The following is a 14,054-nucleotide window of genomic DNA, read 5'->3' as shown; positions in this document are numbered from 1 at the left end:
CCTCTAGATATTTTTTCACTGTCATTTTGATTTATTCTGTGACACATTGTTTAGTAGCCTCCATGTGTTTGTCTTTTTTTTGCACATTTTTCCCTTAATTTTTGTTTCTTATCACATAGTACTGTGATTAGAAAAAATGATCGGTATGATTTCAGTCTTCTTAAATTTACCAAGCTTTTCTGTGGCCTTGCATGTGATCTATCCTGGAGACTGTTATATGTTCACTTTAAAAGAATGTGTTTTCTGTTGATTTTGGATGGACTGTTTTTTATATGTCTATTAAGCCCATCTACTCTATTGTGTCCATTAAGGCCAGTGTTTTCTTACTGATTTTCAGTCTGGATTATCTGTTCACTGATATAAATGAGGTGTTAAAGTCTCATACTATTATTGTGTTACTGTCAATTTCTCCCATTATTTGCTGTTAATATTTGCCTTAGACATTGAGGTGCTCCTTTGTTGTGTGCATATGTATTTACAATCATTGTATCTTCTTCTTATATTAATCCATTTATGATTAGGCAGTGTTTTTCATTCTCTCTTACAATCTGTGCTTTAAAGTCTGTTTTTTTCCTCTGTAAAAGGGAACCCATGTACACTGTTGGTGAAAATGTAAGTTGGTAAAGTCACTATGGAAAACAGTATGGAGGTTTCTTTAAAAACTAAAAATAAAACTACTACATGATTCAGCAATTCCAGTCCTGGGTATATATCCAAAACAGTCAAAACACTAATTCAAAAAATATCACACCCCAATGTTCATAGCAGCAGTATTTACATGATATGGAAGCAATCTCAGTGTTCATCAACAGATTAATGGATAAAGAATATGTGTTATATATGTACACTAGAATCCTATTCAAGCATCAAAAAAAGAATAACATTTTGCCATTTTCAGCAACATGAATGGACTTGACTGGCTTGATCCTGCTGTCCAAGTCACTCTCAAAAGTCTTCTCTAGCACCTCAGTTTGAAAGCATCAGTTCTTTGGTGCTTAACCTTCCATTATGGTCCAACTCTCACATTCATACATGACTACTGGAAAAAAAAAAAAAACATATCTTTGACTAGACAGACCTTTGTTGGCAAAATAATGTCTCTGCTTTTTAATACACTGTCTAGGTTTGTCATAGCTTTCCTTCCTAGGAAGAAGTATCTTTTAATTTCATGACTGCAGTCACTGTCTACAATGATTTTGTAGCCAAAGAAAATAAAATCTGTCACTGTTTTCACTTTTTTGCCATCTATTTGCCATGAAGTGATTGGACTGGATGCCATGATCTTAGTTTTTTGAATGTTGAGTTTTAAGTCAGCTTTTTCACTCTCATCTTTCACCCTCATCAGGAGGCTCTTTAGTTGCTCTTCGTTTTCTGCCATTAATGTGGTATCCTCTGCATATCTGAGGTCGATATTTCTCCCATCAGTCTTGATTCCAACTTGTGATTCATCCAGCCCAGCATTTTGCCTGATGTACTCTGTGTATAAGTTACATAAGCAGAGTGACAATATACAGCCTTGACATATTCCTTTTCTAATTTTGAACTAATATGCTGTTCCATGTCTGGTTCTAACTGTTGCTTCTTGAAATATATACAGGATCTCAGGAAACAGGTAATGTGGTCTGATATCTCTTTAAGAATTTTCCACAGCTTGTTGTGATTCACACAGTCAAGGGTTTAAGTGTAGTCACTGAAGCAGAGATAGATTTTTTTTTTTTCTGAAATTCCGTTGCCTTCTCCATGATCCAACAAATGTTGACAATTTGATCTCTGGTTCCTCTGCCTTTTCTAAATCCAACTTGTACATCTGGAAGTTCTCGGTTCATGCACTTCTGAAGCTTAGCTGGAAGGATTTTGAGCATTACCTTGCTAGCATGCTTAATGAACACAGCTGAAGTATAGTTTGTATGTTATTTGGCATTGCTTTTCTTTGGGATTGGAATGAAAACTGACCTTTTCCAGGTCTTTGGCACAATAAACTCAGGCAAGAATATAGGGTGGTTGAGTAATGCATATTTTTATAGTGGTAGATAAAACATTATGCAGAAACTTTAAAGTTAAGCAGTAGGGGGTAAGGTTGAAGTTGGCCACAGGGAACCAGTGTAGCAGCAATAGGATTACAGTATATATTTTGATTCTGTGGCTTTCAGCCTTTGGTCAAATTAATCTATTATTTATTAACCTGCTAATAATTCTCTAGACAGAGGAGCCCAGTGAGTTGTATGTAGTCCATGGGGTCACAAAGAATTGAACATGACTTAGCAACCAAACAACAACAGACTTTTCTCTTGGCATGTACATTTGATAAGACTATGTGGGTTTGAAGTTCACCTGAAAGAGGTGAAAGTATAGTCACCTGCATTTTCTTAATTAAAAGAGGTTTTCCTGACTAAATTAAGTTTCAGTTCTGAATAATCTCATCTTTATAAGCCCTCTCTTATTTGGAACTTTCCTCTGTAGATACTCTTTTCTTTAGTCTCCCTGTCTTTTACTGACTCAGTTAAAGCTTCTTTTTTACTTTCAAGAGAGTAGTTTATTGTATTCTGATCGTTTTACTGTGTGAATGATTGTTGGACTTTTTAAAAGTGATGGGTACATTGCTTATTTAAAAAATAATAAAGAACGGGAAGCATCTGATGCCCTTGCACTTTCTTATCTATTTCTTTGTAAATTTTATGTACAGAAATATGCCCCACATAACAACTTTGCCCACTCAGAACTATTATGTGATAAAATGCTTGGCAAAGGGGAGACATGGGCTACATTGTTCTCAGTGCAGTTCAGTTCAGTCGCTCAGTCGTCTCTGACTCTTTACGACCCCATGAATAGCAGCACGCCAGGCCTCCCTGTTCATCACCATCTCCCGGAGTTCACTCAGACTCATGTCCATCGAGTCCGTGATGCCATCCAGCCATCTCATCCTGGGTCGTCCCCTTCTCCTCCTGCCCCCAATCTCTCCCAGCATCAGAGTCTTTTCCAATGAGTCAACTCTTCGCATGAGGTGGCCAAAGTACTGGAGTTTCAGCTTTAGCATCATTCCTTCCAATAAAACCCCAGGGTTGATCTCCTTCAGAATGGACTGGTTGGATCTCCTTGCAGTCCAAAGGACTCTCAAGAGTCTTCTCCAACACCACAGTTCAAAAGCATCAATTCTTCGGCACTCAGCTTTCTTCACAGTCCAACTCTCACATCCATACATGACCACAGGAAAAACCATAGCCTTGACTAGACGGACCTTTGTTGGCAAAGTAATGTCTCTGCTTTTCAATGTGCTATCTAGGTTGGTCATAACTTTTCTTCCAAGGAGTAAGTGTCTTTTACTTTCATGGCTGCAATCACCATCTGCAGTGATCTTGGAGCCCCAAAAAATAAAGTCTGACACTGTTTCCACTGTTTCCCCATCTATTTCCCATGAAGTGATGGGACCAGATGCCATGATCTTCGTTTTCTGAATGTTGAGCTTTAAGCCAATTTTTTCACTCTCCTCTTTCACTTTCATCAAGAGGCTTTTTAGCTCCTCTTCACTTTCTGCCATAGGGTGGTGTCATCTACACATCTGAGGTTATTGATATTTCTCCCAGCAATCTTGATTCCAGCTTGTGTTTTTTCCAGTCCAGCGTTTCTCATGATGTACTCTGCATATAAGTTAAATAAACGGTGACAATATACAGCCTTGACGTCCTCCTTTTCCTATTTGGAACCAGTCTGTTGTTCCATGTCCAGTTCTAACTGTTGCTTCTTGACCTGGATACAGATTTCTCAAGAGGCAGGTTAGGTGGTCTGGTATTCCTCTCTCTTTCAGAATTTTCCACAGTTTATTGTGATCCACACAGTCAAAGGCTTTGGCATAGTCAATAAAGCAGAAATAGATGTTTTTCTGGAACTCTCTTGTTTTTTTCCATGATCCAGCGTATGCTGGCAATTTAATCTCTGGTTCCCCTGTCTTTTCTGAAACCAGCTTGAACATCAGGTAGTTCACAGTTCACATATTGCTGAAGCCTGGCTTGGAGAATTTTGAGCATTACTTTACTAGCATGTGAGATGAGTGCAATTGTGGTAATTTGAGCATTCTTTGGCATTGCCTTTCTTTGAAATTGGAATGAAAACTGACCTTTTCCAGTCCTGTGGCCACTGCTGAGTTTTGCAAACTTGCTGGCATATTGAGTGCAGTCAACAAGAAATCAGAGGCCTCATTACATTCCATTCAGTTCTCCTCTGTGCATGCTGCCTATGTACAAGCAAGTCAGCCCACAAGTTGGTGGACTTGGGAATTCAGTGGGATCAATTTAACTGGTCAAGGGAAAAGAGACCATAATACCTGGAAAATCAAATGCACTAAATGAGACTATTTGGAAGATAACATACCTCAGGTTTTTTGTCTTTCTATTCTGTATCACATAGCTTAGAAGGAACTCTCTCATATATGTCAGTCTTATTTCTCCAGCAAGACTGTGAATTCTAATATGTACTGTGTGTAGTGAAAAAGAACAGGGCTTTGCAGCCAGATAGCTTTAGATTTGTAATTTGGTACATGCAATTAATAGATCATTCTTCTCAGGCACGTCTGTTAACCTTTCTAAATTTCAGTTTCCATTGTTGTAAAATAAAGATAATCATACTAACCTTTCAGAATTGTGAGGATTTTAAGAGCTATGTATACATAGACTCACAAAGAATTTGATACTCAGGAAACACTCAACAGGCCTTAGTCTTCCTTTCTCCTTAGAGGTCTTTATCTGGTACAAAGCTTAGCTCAATAATAACATACAGTAAGGCTTGGAAATTTTGTTTTCAGATTATCTTGGGAGGGCATTCCCAATGCATTTTTGTGTAACCTTCTGTTAGAATTTAAGTAGGGACGACTCTGGGCAAAATTCTAAGGCACACAAAGAAACTTCATTGTTTCCTTACCTGCTTCTTTCCAGGCAGTCCATCCTTCTGCTCCAAACATGCACACTTCCTGCCCATTCTAAATCAGTAATGATAAAGTTTCAGGCATCAGAAGATTGAATTGAATTGAATCAAATTGAATTAAATTGGTGCTCCTTATTTTACAGCTTCCTGGATCTACACATGGAGCAGTGTCTGAAGGAACTGGAGAGACACCACAGTTCCTTCTGACTCTGGAAAAAAAAAAAAACAAACCTTCAGATAAGAAAGAGCTGGATAGATAAGATTATTCAGAACTGATCAAAAAAAGTCTTCTTAACCCAGAAAATTAGGCGTGACTCTACTGTCTTTACTGTGACTACCTTAAGACATAGTAATAGCTATTTTTGAGAAAGTACCTTTAAACATCTACCTTTTCCTCTTTTCACACAAGGCTCTAATTCTGAAGTTACTTGGGCCTTAACATCTCTTTAGACATAGTGTGGTAGAAGTGCAACTAAAAGAGAAAATAGTTACAGCATTTTGGGATGGCAAGCAGCAGTAAAATAGCAAACCTTGCATTGTGCTCTTATGCTGCCACATCGTGAAATATCTGTCAGGAGAACTCCAGAGAGCTAGGGGTAGAGGTGGGAGATCAACAAGAAAATTCTTAATAGTCTTAACCTAGATTTTCTGCAGACTTGTTGGTAAAGAGATATGAATTACAAGTTTTTCATGGCTGATTGTGACCAAAGCATTTTTTAAAATATTGCAGAATAGGCAAGCTGAAAGCAAATGTCTCTTGCTGTGGTCGTACCATTAGATTAAGCAGTAAGAACCCAGTGCCTTAAGGGCTTATTACAGTATTCTCTTAAAAATGCATGCAGATCTCTTTGGTTACCAAATGACTACACAGTGGCCATGCTGCTGTGTGTGGTCTATAGCCAAACAGACTGGGGATTCAGATTTGGTTTTCCTTTGGGTATATTTGGTAAGTAGATTAGTAAAAGACCTAAAAAAACCAGCTTTAAATTCTATTTGTTCATGCTTCACTCTTAAATGCTTATTAGGCACTGGCTAAGCGAAGATAAGCTTATTATTTCTCTACAAATTAGAGCAGCTTCTCTTATAGCAGATTCAAAACAAATAGAACCAATTGGAGGGAGTCTATATATCTGAATTTATTTTTGCATAAGTTGACTGGGTCACACATTGTAACTTGTATAAAAAGACAAAATGCATACCTACATAGGTATTTATTCATTAAGAATTTAATCATAGAAATTGTGAGCATACATTTAGAAAGTGTACAGGTTTATTTTATATACCTTCATTGTTCTAGTGCAATATGCCATAATAGTTGTGAGCTCATTTTTCACAGCTGGTTGTTTATATTAAGCTTTGCTAAACACATCATGCTTTCAGTAAGCATGAGACTGAATTCAGTATAGATGGATATGTATGTAGTATTTGTGAAGTCATTATTAAGCTTAGTCTAAGTGACATCACTCATAGCAATAAACATTTGCTTTCTCTTCTTCCACTCATTTGCTTTGTCATTCACTTGACTCCTCTCAGCCTTGTATGGTTGTTTTAGTTTCATATTTAAATAACATTGTTGTAATTAAAATTTTTAATATATTTATGTCTAATCCTTCCCACTAGATTGTAATTTTAGGAGGGGATCTGCTGTTTTTCTTAGACATTTGAGAGAACCTCATAAAATTCTTGCACACTTAAAAGGCACCCAATAAATATTGTTGAATAGCTGTGAAATAGTGTCAGACAATCATTTTAAATTTTAGTGAATCGCGGTTGGAACTTCTGTCGATCTTCACTGTAAAGTGTCAGCTGGGAAAATATGTCAGGTTATTTATAAAACAAGACAAAACCTCATCTTGATTAAATGTTTTATTGTAGGTCAGCACTATCATGAAAAAGACTCTTGTTTTCCCATTAGAAGCATGATTATTGAAGCTTTGTTCTTCCTTTGGAATTTGAACATTCACTCTGACACCTTATAAAGCAGAAACCTTATCAGTTTCCCTCTTAAAAAAAAAACAAAAACAAAACTTGACCTTTGGCTGACAGACAGGAAACTTACTGAGGCTAGCTGGAGACACATTTGTTCGTGTAGACAGCAGTTTTTCAGCAGCCCTGCTCTGTGTCTTTGGTGGGATGGATACCCTGAATCTCAAACCCTGACAGATAGGCATTCTTTGGGTGATAGTGGTAAGTGTGGTTTGCTCTTTGAAAAAAATAGATCTAAATTCCTGAACAGTGCCACTGTCTACTTGCAAATACTTTTTTGTGTTGAAAAGGATATCAATAACCTTTTAACTCCAAAGTATTTTTTCCTGTAGGAAATTTAAATTTTATTCCTTAGGGAAACTTTGTGATATGCATTCCAAATTGTTCTGAACAATTGTTCCTAATTGTTCTGAACAATTGTTCCTAATTGTTTTAGCAATGTATGGTTTTCAGTCACATCTATCCAAAACCACTTTGTAGGGATATATTTTAGTGAGCATGTACCTAGAGGCACTAACTCTTTAGATATAAGTCATCCCTTGTAGGAAATAAAATTGATATTTGAAAATGAACTTACAGATATATCAAGTTAAGAAACAACTTTTTACATTTCCTGAAGATTCAAACCTGGATAAATGTTCATATTGCTAGGGCAGAATCTACTTTAAAAAGTATTATAGCCCATTCTGTTCAGCCCTTTGAAGATGTAGAATACTCTAAGAGGCATGTGTACTTACTTGTCAGGCAGTTCCAGAAGATGGAAGAAATACTTGTGATCCAGAGCTAATGGTTAGAGGGTAAAGACATAACTGAAGCTATACTATAATGACCACTGATACCAGGCCTGGCTACCACCTTAACTTATAGAGAGTTAAGAGAGAGACATAGAAAACAGTGTTCCCAACATATTAAACATTCAATAATGTGAGAAAGGCCTGAAAGAGTCATTTATCTTAAGGGTTCTCTGCTTTCTGTCTCCCATAAGCATGACAGATGACAGTCATTGAGGGCCATGTATAATTCTTAGCATGTTAGATATAACAGTAACTCTTAATTCCCTAAAAATATCTGTTGGAATGGCAAATGCCTCAAAGTACCATATTGATGGGATATCTGTATATCTACGTAAATTTGTAAATATGCAAATCATGAACAAATTACTTGACACACTCCATGCAAACTGAACACTCCCTTTAGCATCATGGAGATAAAAACCCACTAATTTAATTGAGCCTTCTATCACTCTTGTTACTGACTTTTACATGGATTATCCTCAAAATTCAATGAAAATAGTGACAGACTTTATTTTCCTGGGCTCCAAAATCACTGCAGACAGTGACTACAGCCATGAAATTAAAATATGTTTGCTCCTTGAAAGAAAAGCTATGACAAACCTAGACAGTGTATTAAAAAGCAGACATCACTTTGCCAACAAAGGTCCATCTAGTCAAAGCTATGGTTTTCCCATTAGTTATGTATGGATGTGAGAAATGGACCATAAATAAGGCTGAGTGCAGAAGAATTGATGCTTTTGAACTGTGGTGTTGGAGAAGACTCTTGAGATTACTTTGGACTGCAAGGAAATCAAACCAGTCGATCCTAAAGGAAATCAGTTCTGAATATTCATTGGAAGGACTGATGCTGAAGCTGTAGCTCCAATACTTTGGCCACCTGTTGTGAAGAGCTGACTCATTTGAAAAGACCTTGATGCTGGGAAAGATTGAAGGCAGGAGGAGAAGGGGACAACAGAGAACAAGATGATTGGATGGTATAACCAACTCTATGGACATGAGTTTGAGCAGGCTTCGGGAGATGGTGAGGGATGGGGAAGCCTGGTGTGCTGAAGCCCATGGGGTCACAAAAAGTCAGAGTCAAACACGACTGAGTGACTGAACAAGAACAATCTTCAAAATTCAAAAGGTGGTGTGCTTAGTTGCTGAGTCATGTCTGACTCTTTTCAATCTCATAGATTGTAGCCCACCAGGCTCCTCTGTCCATGGAATTCTCCAGGCAAGATTACTGGAGTGGGTAGCCATTCCCTTCTCCAGGGTATCTTCCTGACCCAGGGTGTAGTATTGTTACATTTATAAATAAAAGTTTGATTTTGTAAGTTAATAAGGAAATATGATTCCTATTAGAAAAATTGGCTACAAATTTTGCTGGATTGTAAGTGATCTTTAAAGGAGGACATTCTGTGCTCTGATCTAAATATCCTGTAGAGATTTCAGTTCCTATTGGGAGAAGTTGAGAATTTTTTTTCCTGGAGTTGTGTGATGAGAGATAAAATTACCTGTAGTCACAAACAAGTTAGAAGAACAGAAATATGACCTCAGTTTACACATGTATATATGTGTGTGGGGGGATATAAATCTAAAGAAGATTTGACTATATGAAAGTTTCTTTTTATTTTGCATTTTGATTTCCATTAAACAGACTTTTTCTTTTGATTTTGTATTTTTGATGCTTCTGCTCTGTGAGTCTTTTTAGTGTAGTTCCATGAAGAAATATTTATTGATTGTGCTCTGCAGCTCAGAAATGTTTACTAAGTTTTAAATTTGGAAATTACTATAGATGTATGTTCAAGGTTCTAAAAGAAAAGCATATCAGGGAAGAAACCTAAAAATATTAATTTTATTATTCTAAAGCCTTCTAGGAATGATTAGGAAACATAATAAGTGTATGATCTCTAAGATGCCTTAGTATTACATGTTAAGGGCTAATGAATGGTACAGGTATATTTCAAACTTATTATAAAACCAGGCTTAGATCTTCTTACATCTTCTTCAATTTCTATTCTAAATGATGAAAATTGAGGCATAGAGGCTTGAAACATTCTCAAGGTAAGATTCATTTCTGTTAGCTATGTGATGCTTATTAAGACAGGAATTAGACTCAGGTCATTTGGGATGACTTTCAGCAAGGGATAAAATTAAGAGAGGTTTGTAGATACTTTTTAGTTAATTCCCCTTTATATTATTGACATGCATCAGCTAGCTTTAATTCTACATGATTAGATATGGTAATTTCAGAGGAAAAGGAAAAATCAGGTTGATAAAAGGATCTGTGAATTGAAAGCTCTCAATCCTCTTATGAGACATCATTGAGAACACATTAATAAAGAGGGAAAACCACATATGTTCTGGAAAGCCACAAATCTTAATCCATGTATGAATTCATTTTTACTAGTTCATTAACACACTTTTATTGAATTTGAAAAATAAAAACAATAAAAGCTGTTTGTTCAACAATATAATTTCTTGTCCTTTGGGTCTTAGATTAAGAAAAAACAGCAAGATGTGCTTGGTTTCTTAGAAGCTAACAAAATAGGATTTGAAGAAAAAGATATTGCAGCCAATGAAGAAAATCGGAAGTGGATGAGAGAAAATGTACCTGAAAACAATCGACCAGCCACAGGATACCCCCTGCCACCTCAGATTTTCAATGAAAGTCAGTACCGTGGGGTAAGGAACCAATTAAAATTCTGGTTTTTTTCAAATGGATTGCCTCAAACCCATTCTCTTTCTTTCACTCCCACTCCAGATCTCAATACAGTCATTTCTCCTGCTTATCTTTTGCATTCATCCTAGACATCTGGGGTGTTTTTCCTTCTCAGTTCAGTTCAGTTCACTTCAGTCACTCAGTCATGTCCGACTCTTTGCAACCCCAAGAACTGCAGCATACCAGGCCTCCCTGTCCATCGCCAACTCCCGGAGTTTACTCAAACTCACGTCCCTTGAGTTGCTAATGCCATCTCATCCTCTGTCGGCCCCCTCTCTTCCTGCCTTCAATCTTTCCCTACATCAGGTCTTTTCAAATGAGTCAGCTCTTCACATCAGGTGGCCAAAGTATTGGAGTGTCAGCTTCAGCATCCGTCCTTCCAATGAATATTCAGGACTGATTTCCTTTAGGATGGACTGGTTGGACCTCCTTGCTATCCAAGGGACTCTCAAGAGTCTTCTCCAGTACCACAGTTCAAAACATCAATTCTTTGGTGCTCATCTTTCATTATAGTACACCTTTCACATCCATACATGACTACTGGAAAAACTATAGCTTTGACTAGATGGACCTTTGTTGGCAAAGTAATGTCTCTGCTTTTTAATATTCTGTCTAGGTTGGTTGTAACTTTTCTTCCAAGGAGCAAGTGTCTTTTAATTTCATGGCTGCAGTCACCATCTTCAGTGATTTTTGGAGCCACCCCCCCCAAATAAAGTCTGTCACTGATTCCACTTTTTCCGCATTTATTTGCTGTGAAGTGATGGGACTGGATTCCATGATCTTAGTTTTGTGCATTTTGAGTTTTAAACCAACTTTTTCACTCTCCTCTTTCACTTTCATCAAGAGGCTTTTTAGTTCTTCTTCACTTTCTGAAGGGTAGTGTCATCTGCGTATCGGAGGTTATTGATATTTCTCCCAGCAGTCTTGATTGCAGCTTGTGCTTCACCCAGCCTAGCGTTTCTTATGATGTACTCTGCATATAAGTTAAATAAGCAGGGTGACAATATACAGCCTTGACGTACTCCTTTCCCTATTTTGCCTTCTGCTGCTGCTTCTGCTAAGTCACTTCAGTTGTGTCTGACTCTGTGAAACTCCATAGATGGCAGCCCACCAGGCTCCCCTGTCCCTGGGATTCTCCAGACTAGAACACTGGAGTGGGTTTCCATTTCCTTCTCCAATGCATGAAAGTGAAAAGTGAAAGTGAAGTCGCTCAGTCGTATCTGACTCTTTGCGACCCCATGCACTGCAGCCCACCAGGCTCTTCCATCCATGGGATTTTCCAGGTAAGAGTACTGGAGTGGGGTACCATTTGCCTTCTACTTGAAGATAAATAGATGAGTCGTTCACCAAAAAGTTATCACTGAATATGTAAGTACAGACCAGAGCATGTTATTGTTTTAGTATGTTCATGAAGAAGATGCTGTAAAGAGGTGAGCTGTTTGACTTATTTAGTTTGAAATTAGTTTAAAAAGAGGAATCTTTTTTTAATATAAATTTATTTAAATTTATTTAATTGGAGGTTAATTACTTTACAATATTGTATCAGTTTTGCCATACATCAACATGAATCCGTCCTCATCCTGGACCCCCCTCCTTCCTCCCTCCCCATACCATCCCTCTGGGTCGTCTCAGTGCACCAGCCGCAAGCATCCAGTATCATGCATCGAACCTGGACTGGTGGTTCGTTTCATATATGATATTATACATGTTTCAATGCCATTTAGTAAAGCTTTTATTTTGGTATCATTAATGAATTTTCTTTAAACTTTTAACTTATATATGGATTAGGGAAAGAAAAGTAATTTTTACTTTGTGATTGATGTTTTCAAGTATGCCATTTTGGTTGTTGATGGCAAGTCAACAAGGAAAGTTATGACCAACCGAGATAGCATATTAGAAGGCAGAGACATTACTTTGCCAAGAAAGGTCCATCTAGTCAAGGCTATAGTTTTTCCTCTAGTCATGTATGGATGTGAGAGTTGGACTATAAAGAAAGCTGAGCACTGAAGAATTGATGCTTTTGAACTGTGGTGTTGGAGAAGACTCTTGAGAGTCCCTTGGACTGCAAGGACATGCAACCAGTCCATCCTAAAGGAAATCCGTCCTGGGTGTTCATTGGTAGGACTGATATTGAAGCTGAAACTCCAATACTTTGGCCACCTGATGTGAAGAGCTGACTCATTTGAAAAGACCCTGATGCTGGGAAAGATTGAGGGCAGGAGAAGAAGGGGATGACAGAGGATGAGTTGGTTTGGTGTCATCACCAACTCAATTGACATGGGTTTGGGTGGACTCCAGGAGTTGATGATGGACAGGGAGGCCTGACATGCTACGGTTCATGGGGTCACAAAGAGTTGGATATGACTGAGTGACTGAACTGAACTGAACTGCCCTTTCAGTCCTATTTCATGAAAATCTCATACCCTTCCTCCAAACACAACACAGATTTATTATTCTTATGGCCATGAGCATGGCTAGCTAATGTCTGGTCTTTCATTGGTTCTGAAGACATCTCTACCTTTTAAAATTATTTTTATTTTTTATTATTTTATTTATTTTATAATTATTTATTTTTATTTTTATCTGCATAAATAATGCAGGAGAAATAGTGGTGAACTGGAGCAACAGTTTCCTACCAAAAATAAGCAACCTCTTACTGGCATATAGTTGGCTATTTTGGGCTGTGAAGAAAGCTACTTCCCCTGAGGCAGATTTAAGTTCTATGCAGTATGAAGTAAAAGACCAATTTCTTGTCTCACAGAACAGCGTATCTTTTAACCCACATTAACTGGGGTCCAATAAGCCTTGCCTCTTTACTGCTCTTTACATAATTCTAGCATTATGGAAGTTAACTAACCTGTCTGCCCCCAAAGATGTTATGCAGTCAGATCATTTTGAATTAATTTCCCCTTTTCCTTCCAACCAACAAAGGTTTCATATTGCTAATTCTTTGTGCCTTCTTTTTATCAAGGATTATGATGCCTTCTTTGAAGCCAGAGAAAATAATGCAGTGTATGCCTTTTTAGGTTTGACAGCCCCACCTGGTTCAAAGGTATGATTCAGTTTTCCTTTTCTTTGTAGGCCACTTTATTGCTGTTTTTTTTTTTTTTAAATCAGTAAAATTTCCTTTATTAAGTACTCAGATTAAGCCAGAGGCGGTACAGCATAGCTGAAAGGAAATGCCCCTTCTGTATGCACTTAATCCCTGGTATGGTAAACAGATGTGCGTAATCAAATACATTATGCATGTGGATAAGAGGTAGGCAGAGTGACTTCCCTGTCAAACTGCCCAAGACAGCAAATTTCTCACTGACCCATTCACAAATAAGTGGTTGGCAATTTTAAAGACTCCATTATTCCAGTTGTCATGTATGGGTCTACACAGACAGAAATCATTTTAGTTCATAGTAATCTTCTTGGCAGTATCTATTGTTTTTGTGTGAAAGCAAATGCTGTAGTCCCCTATTCAAATTTTAACTAAGAACATCTGAGTCTCAAAACTGGTCACTAAATTGCTGGCTGAATTTGGAAATTTCCCCCTGCCAATGACAAAATTTTGTGAGTGGCAGAGTTCCCAGGGGAGACCATATAAAGAAAAAAGTGGATAATTAAATTGCCAATTTAAAGAAAAGTCTCAAAGCATTGGACTTTAAATA

At 37.5% G+C, this 14,054-nt stretch overlaps 1 protein-coding gene across 1 annotated transcript in view; it reads left to right on the top strand.

The window, feature by feature from the left end:
* Window positions 1–14,054, top strand: part of SH3BGRL (SH3 domain binding glutamate rich protein like) — an 81,304-nt gene that overhangs the window by 60,953 nt on the left and 6,297 nt on the right. The window contains exons 2-3 of the mRNA XM_052663638.1: window positions 10,176–10,361; window positions 13,370–13,450. Of these exons, the coding sequence (XP_052519598.1) occupies window positions 10,176–10,361; window positions 13,370–13,450 (267 nt within the window). The remainder of the gene's footprint in view (window positions 1–10,175; window positions 10,362–13,369; window positions 13,451–14,054) is intronic.

This window comes from Budorcas taxicolor, chromosome X (genome assembly GCF_023091745.1).
Source record: "Budorcas taxicolor isolate Tak-1 chromosome X, Takin1.1, whole genome shotgun sequence".
NCBI classification, from domain to species: Eukaryota; Metazoa; Chordata; class Mammalia; order Artiodactyla; family Bovidae; genus Budorcas; species Budorcas taxicolor.
The sequence above is the reverse complement of the archived record's forward strand: the minus strand, read 5'-3'. Positions and strand labels throughout refer to the sequence as shown.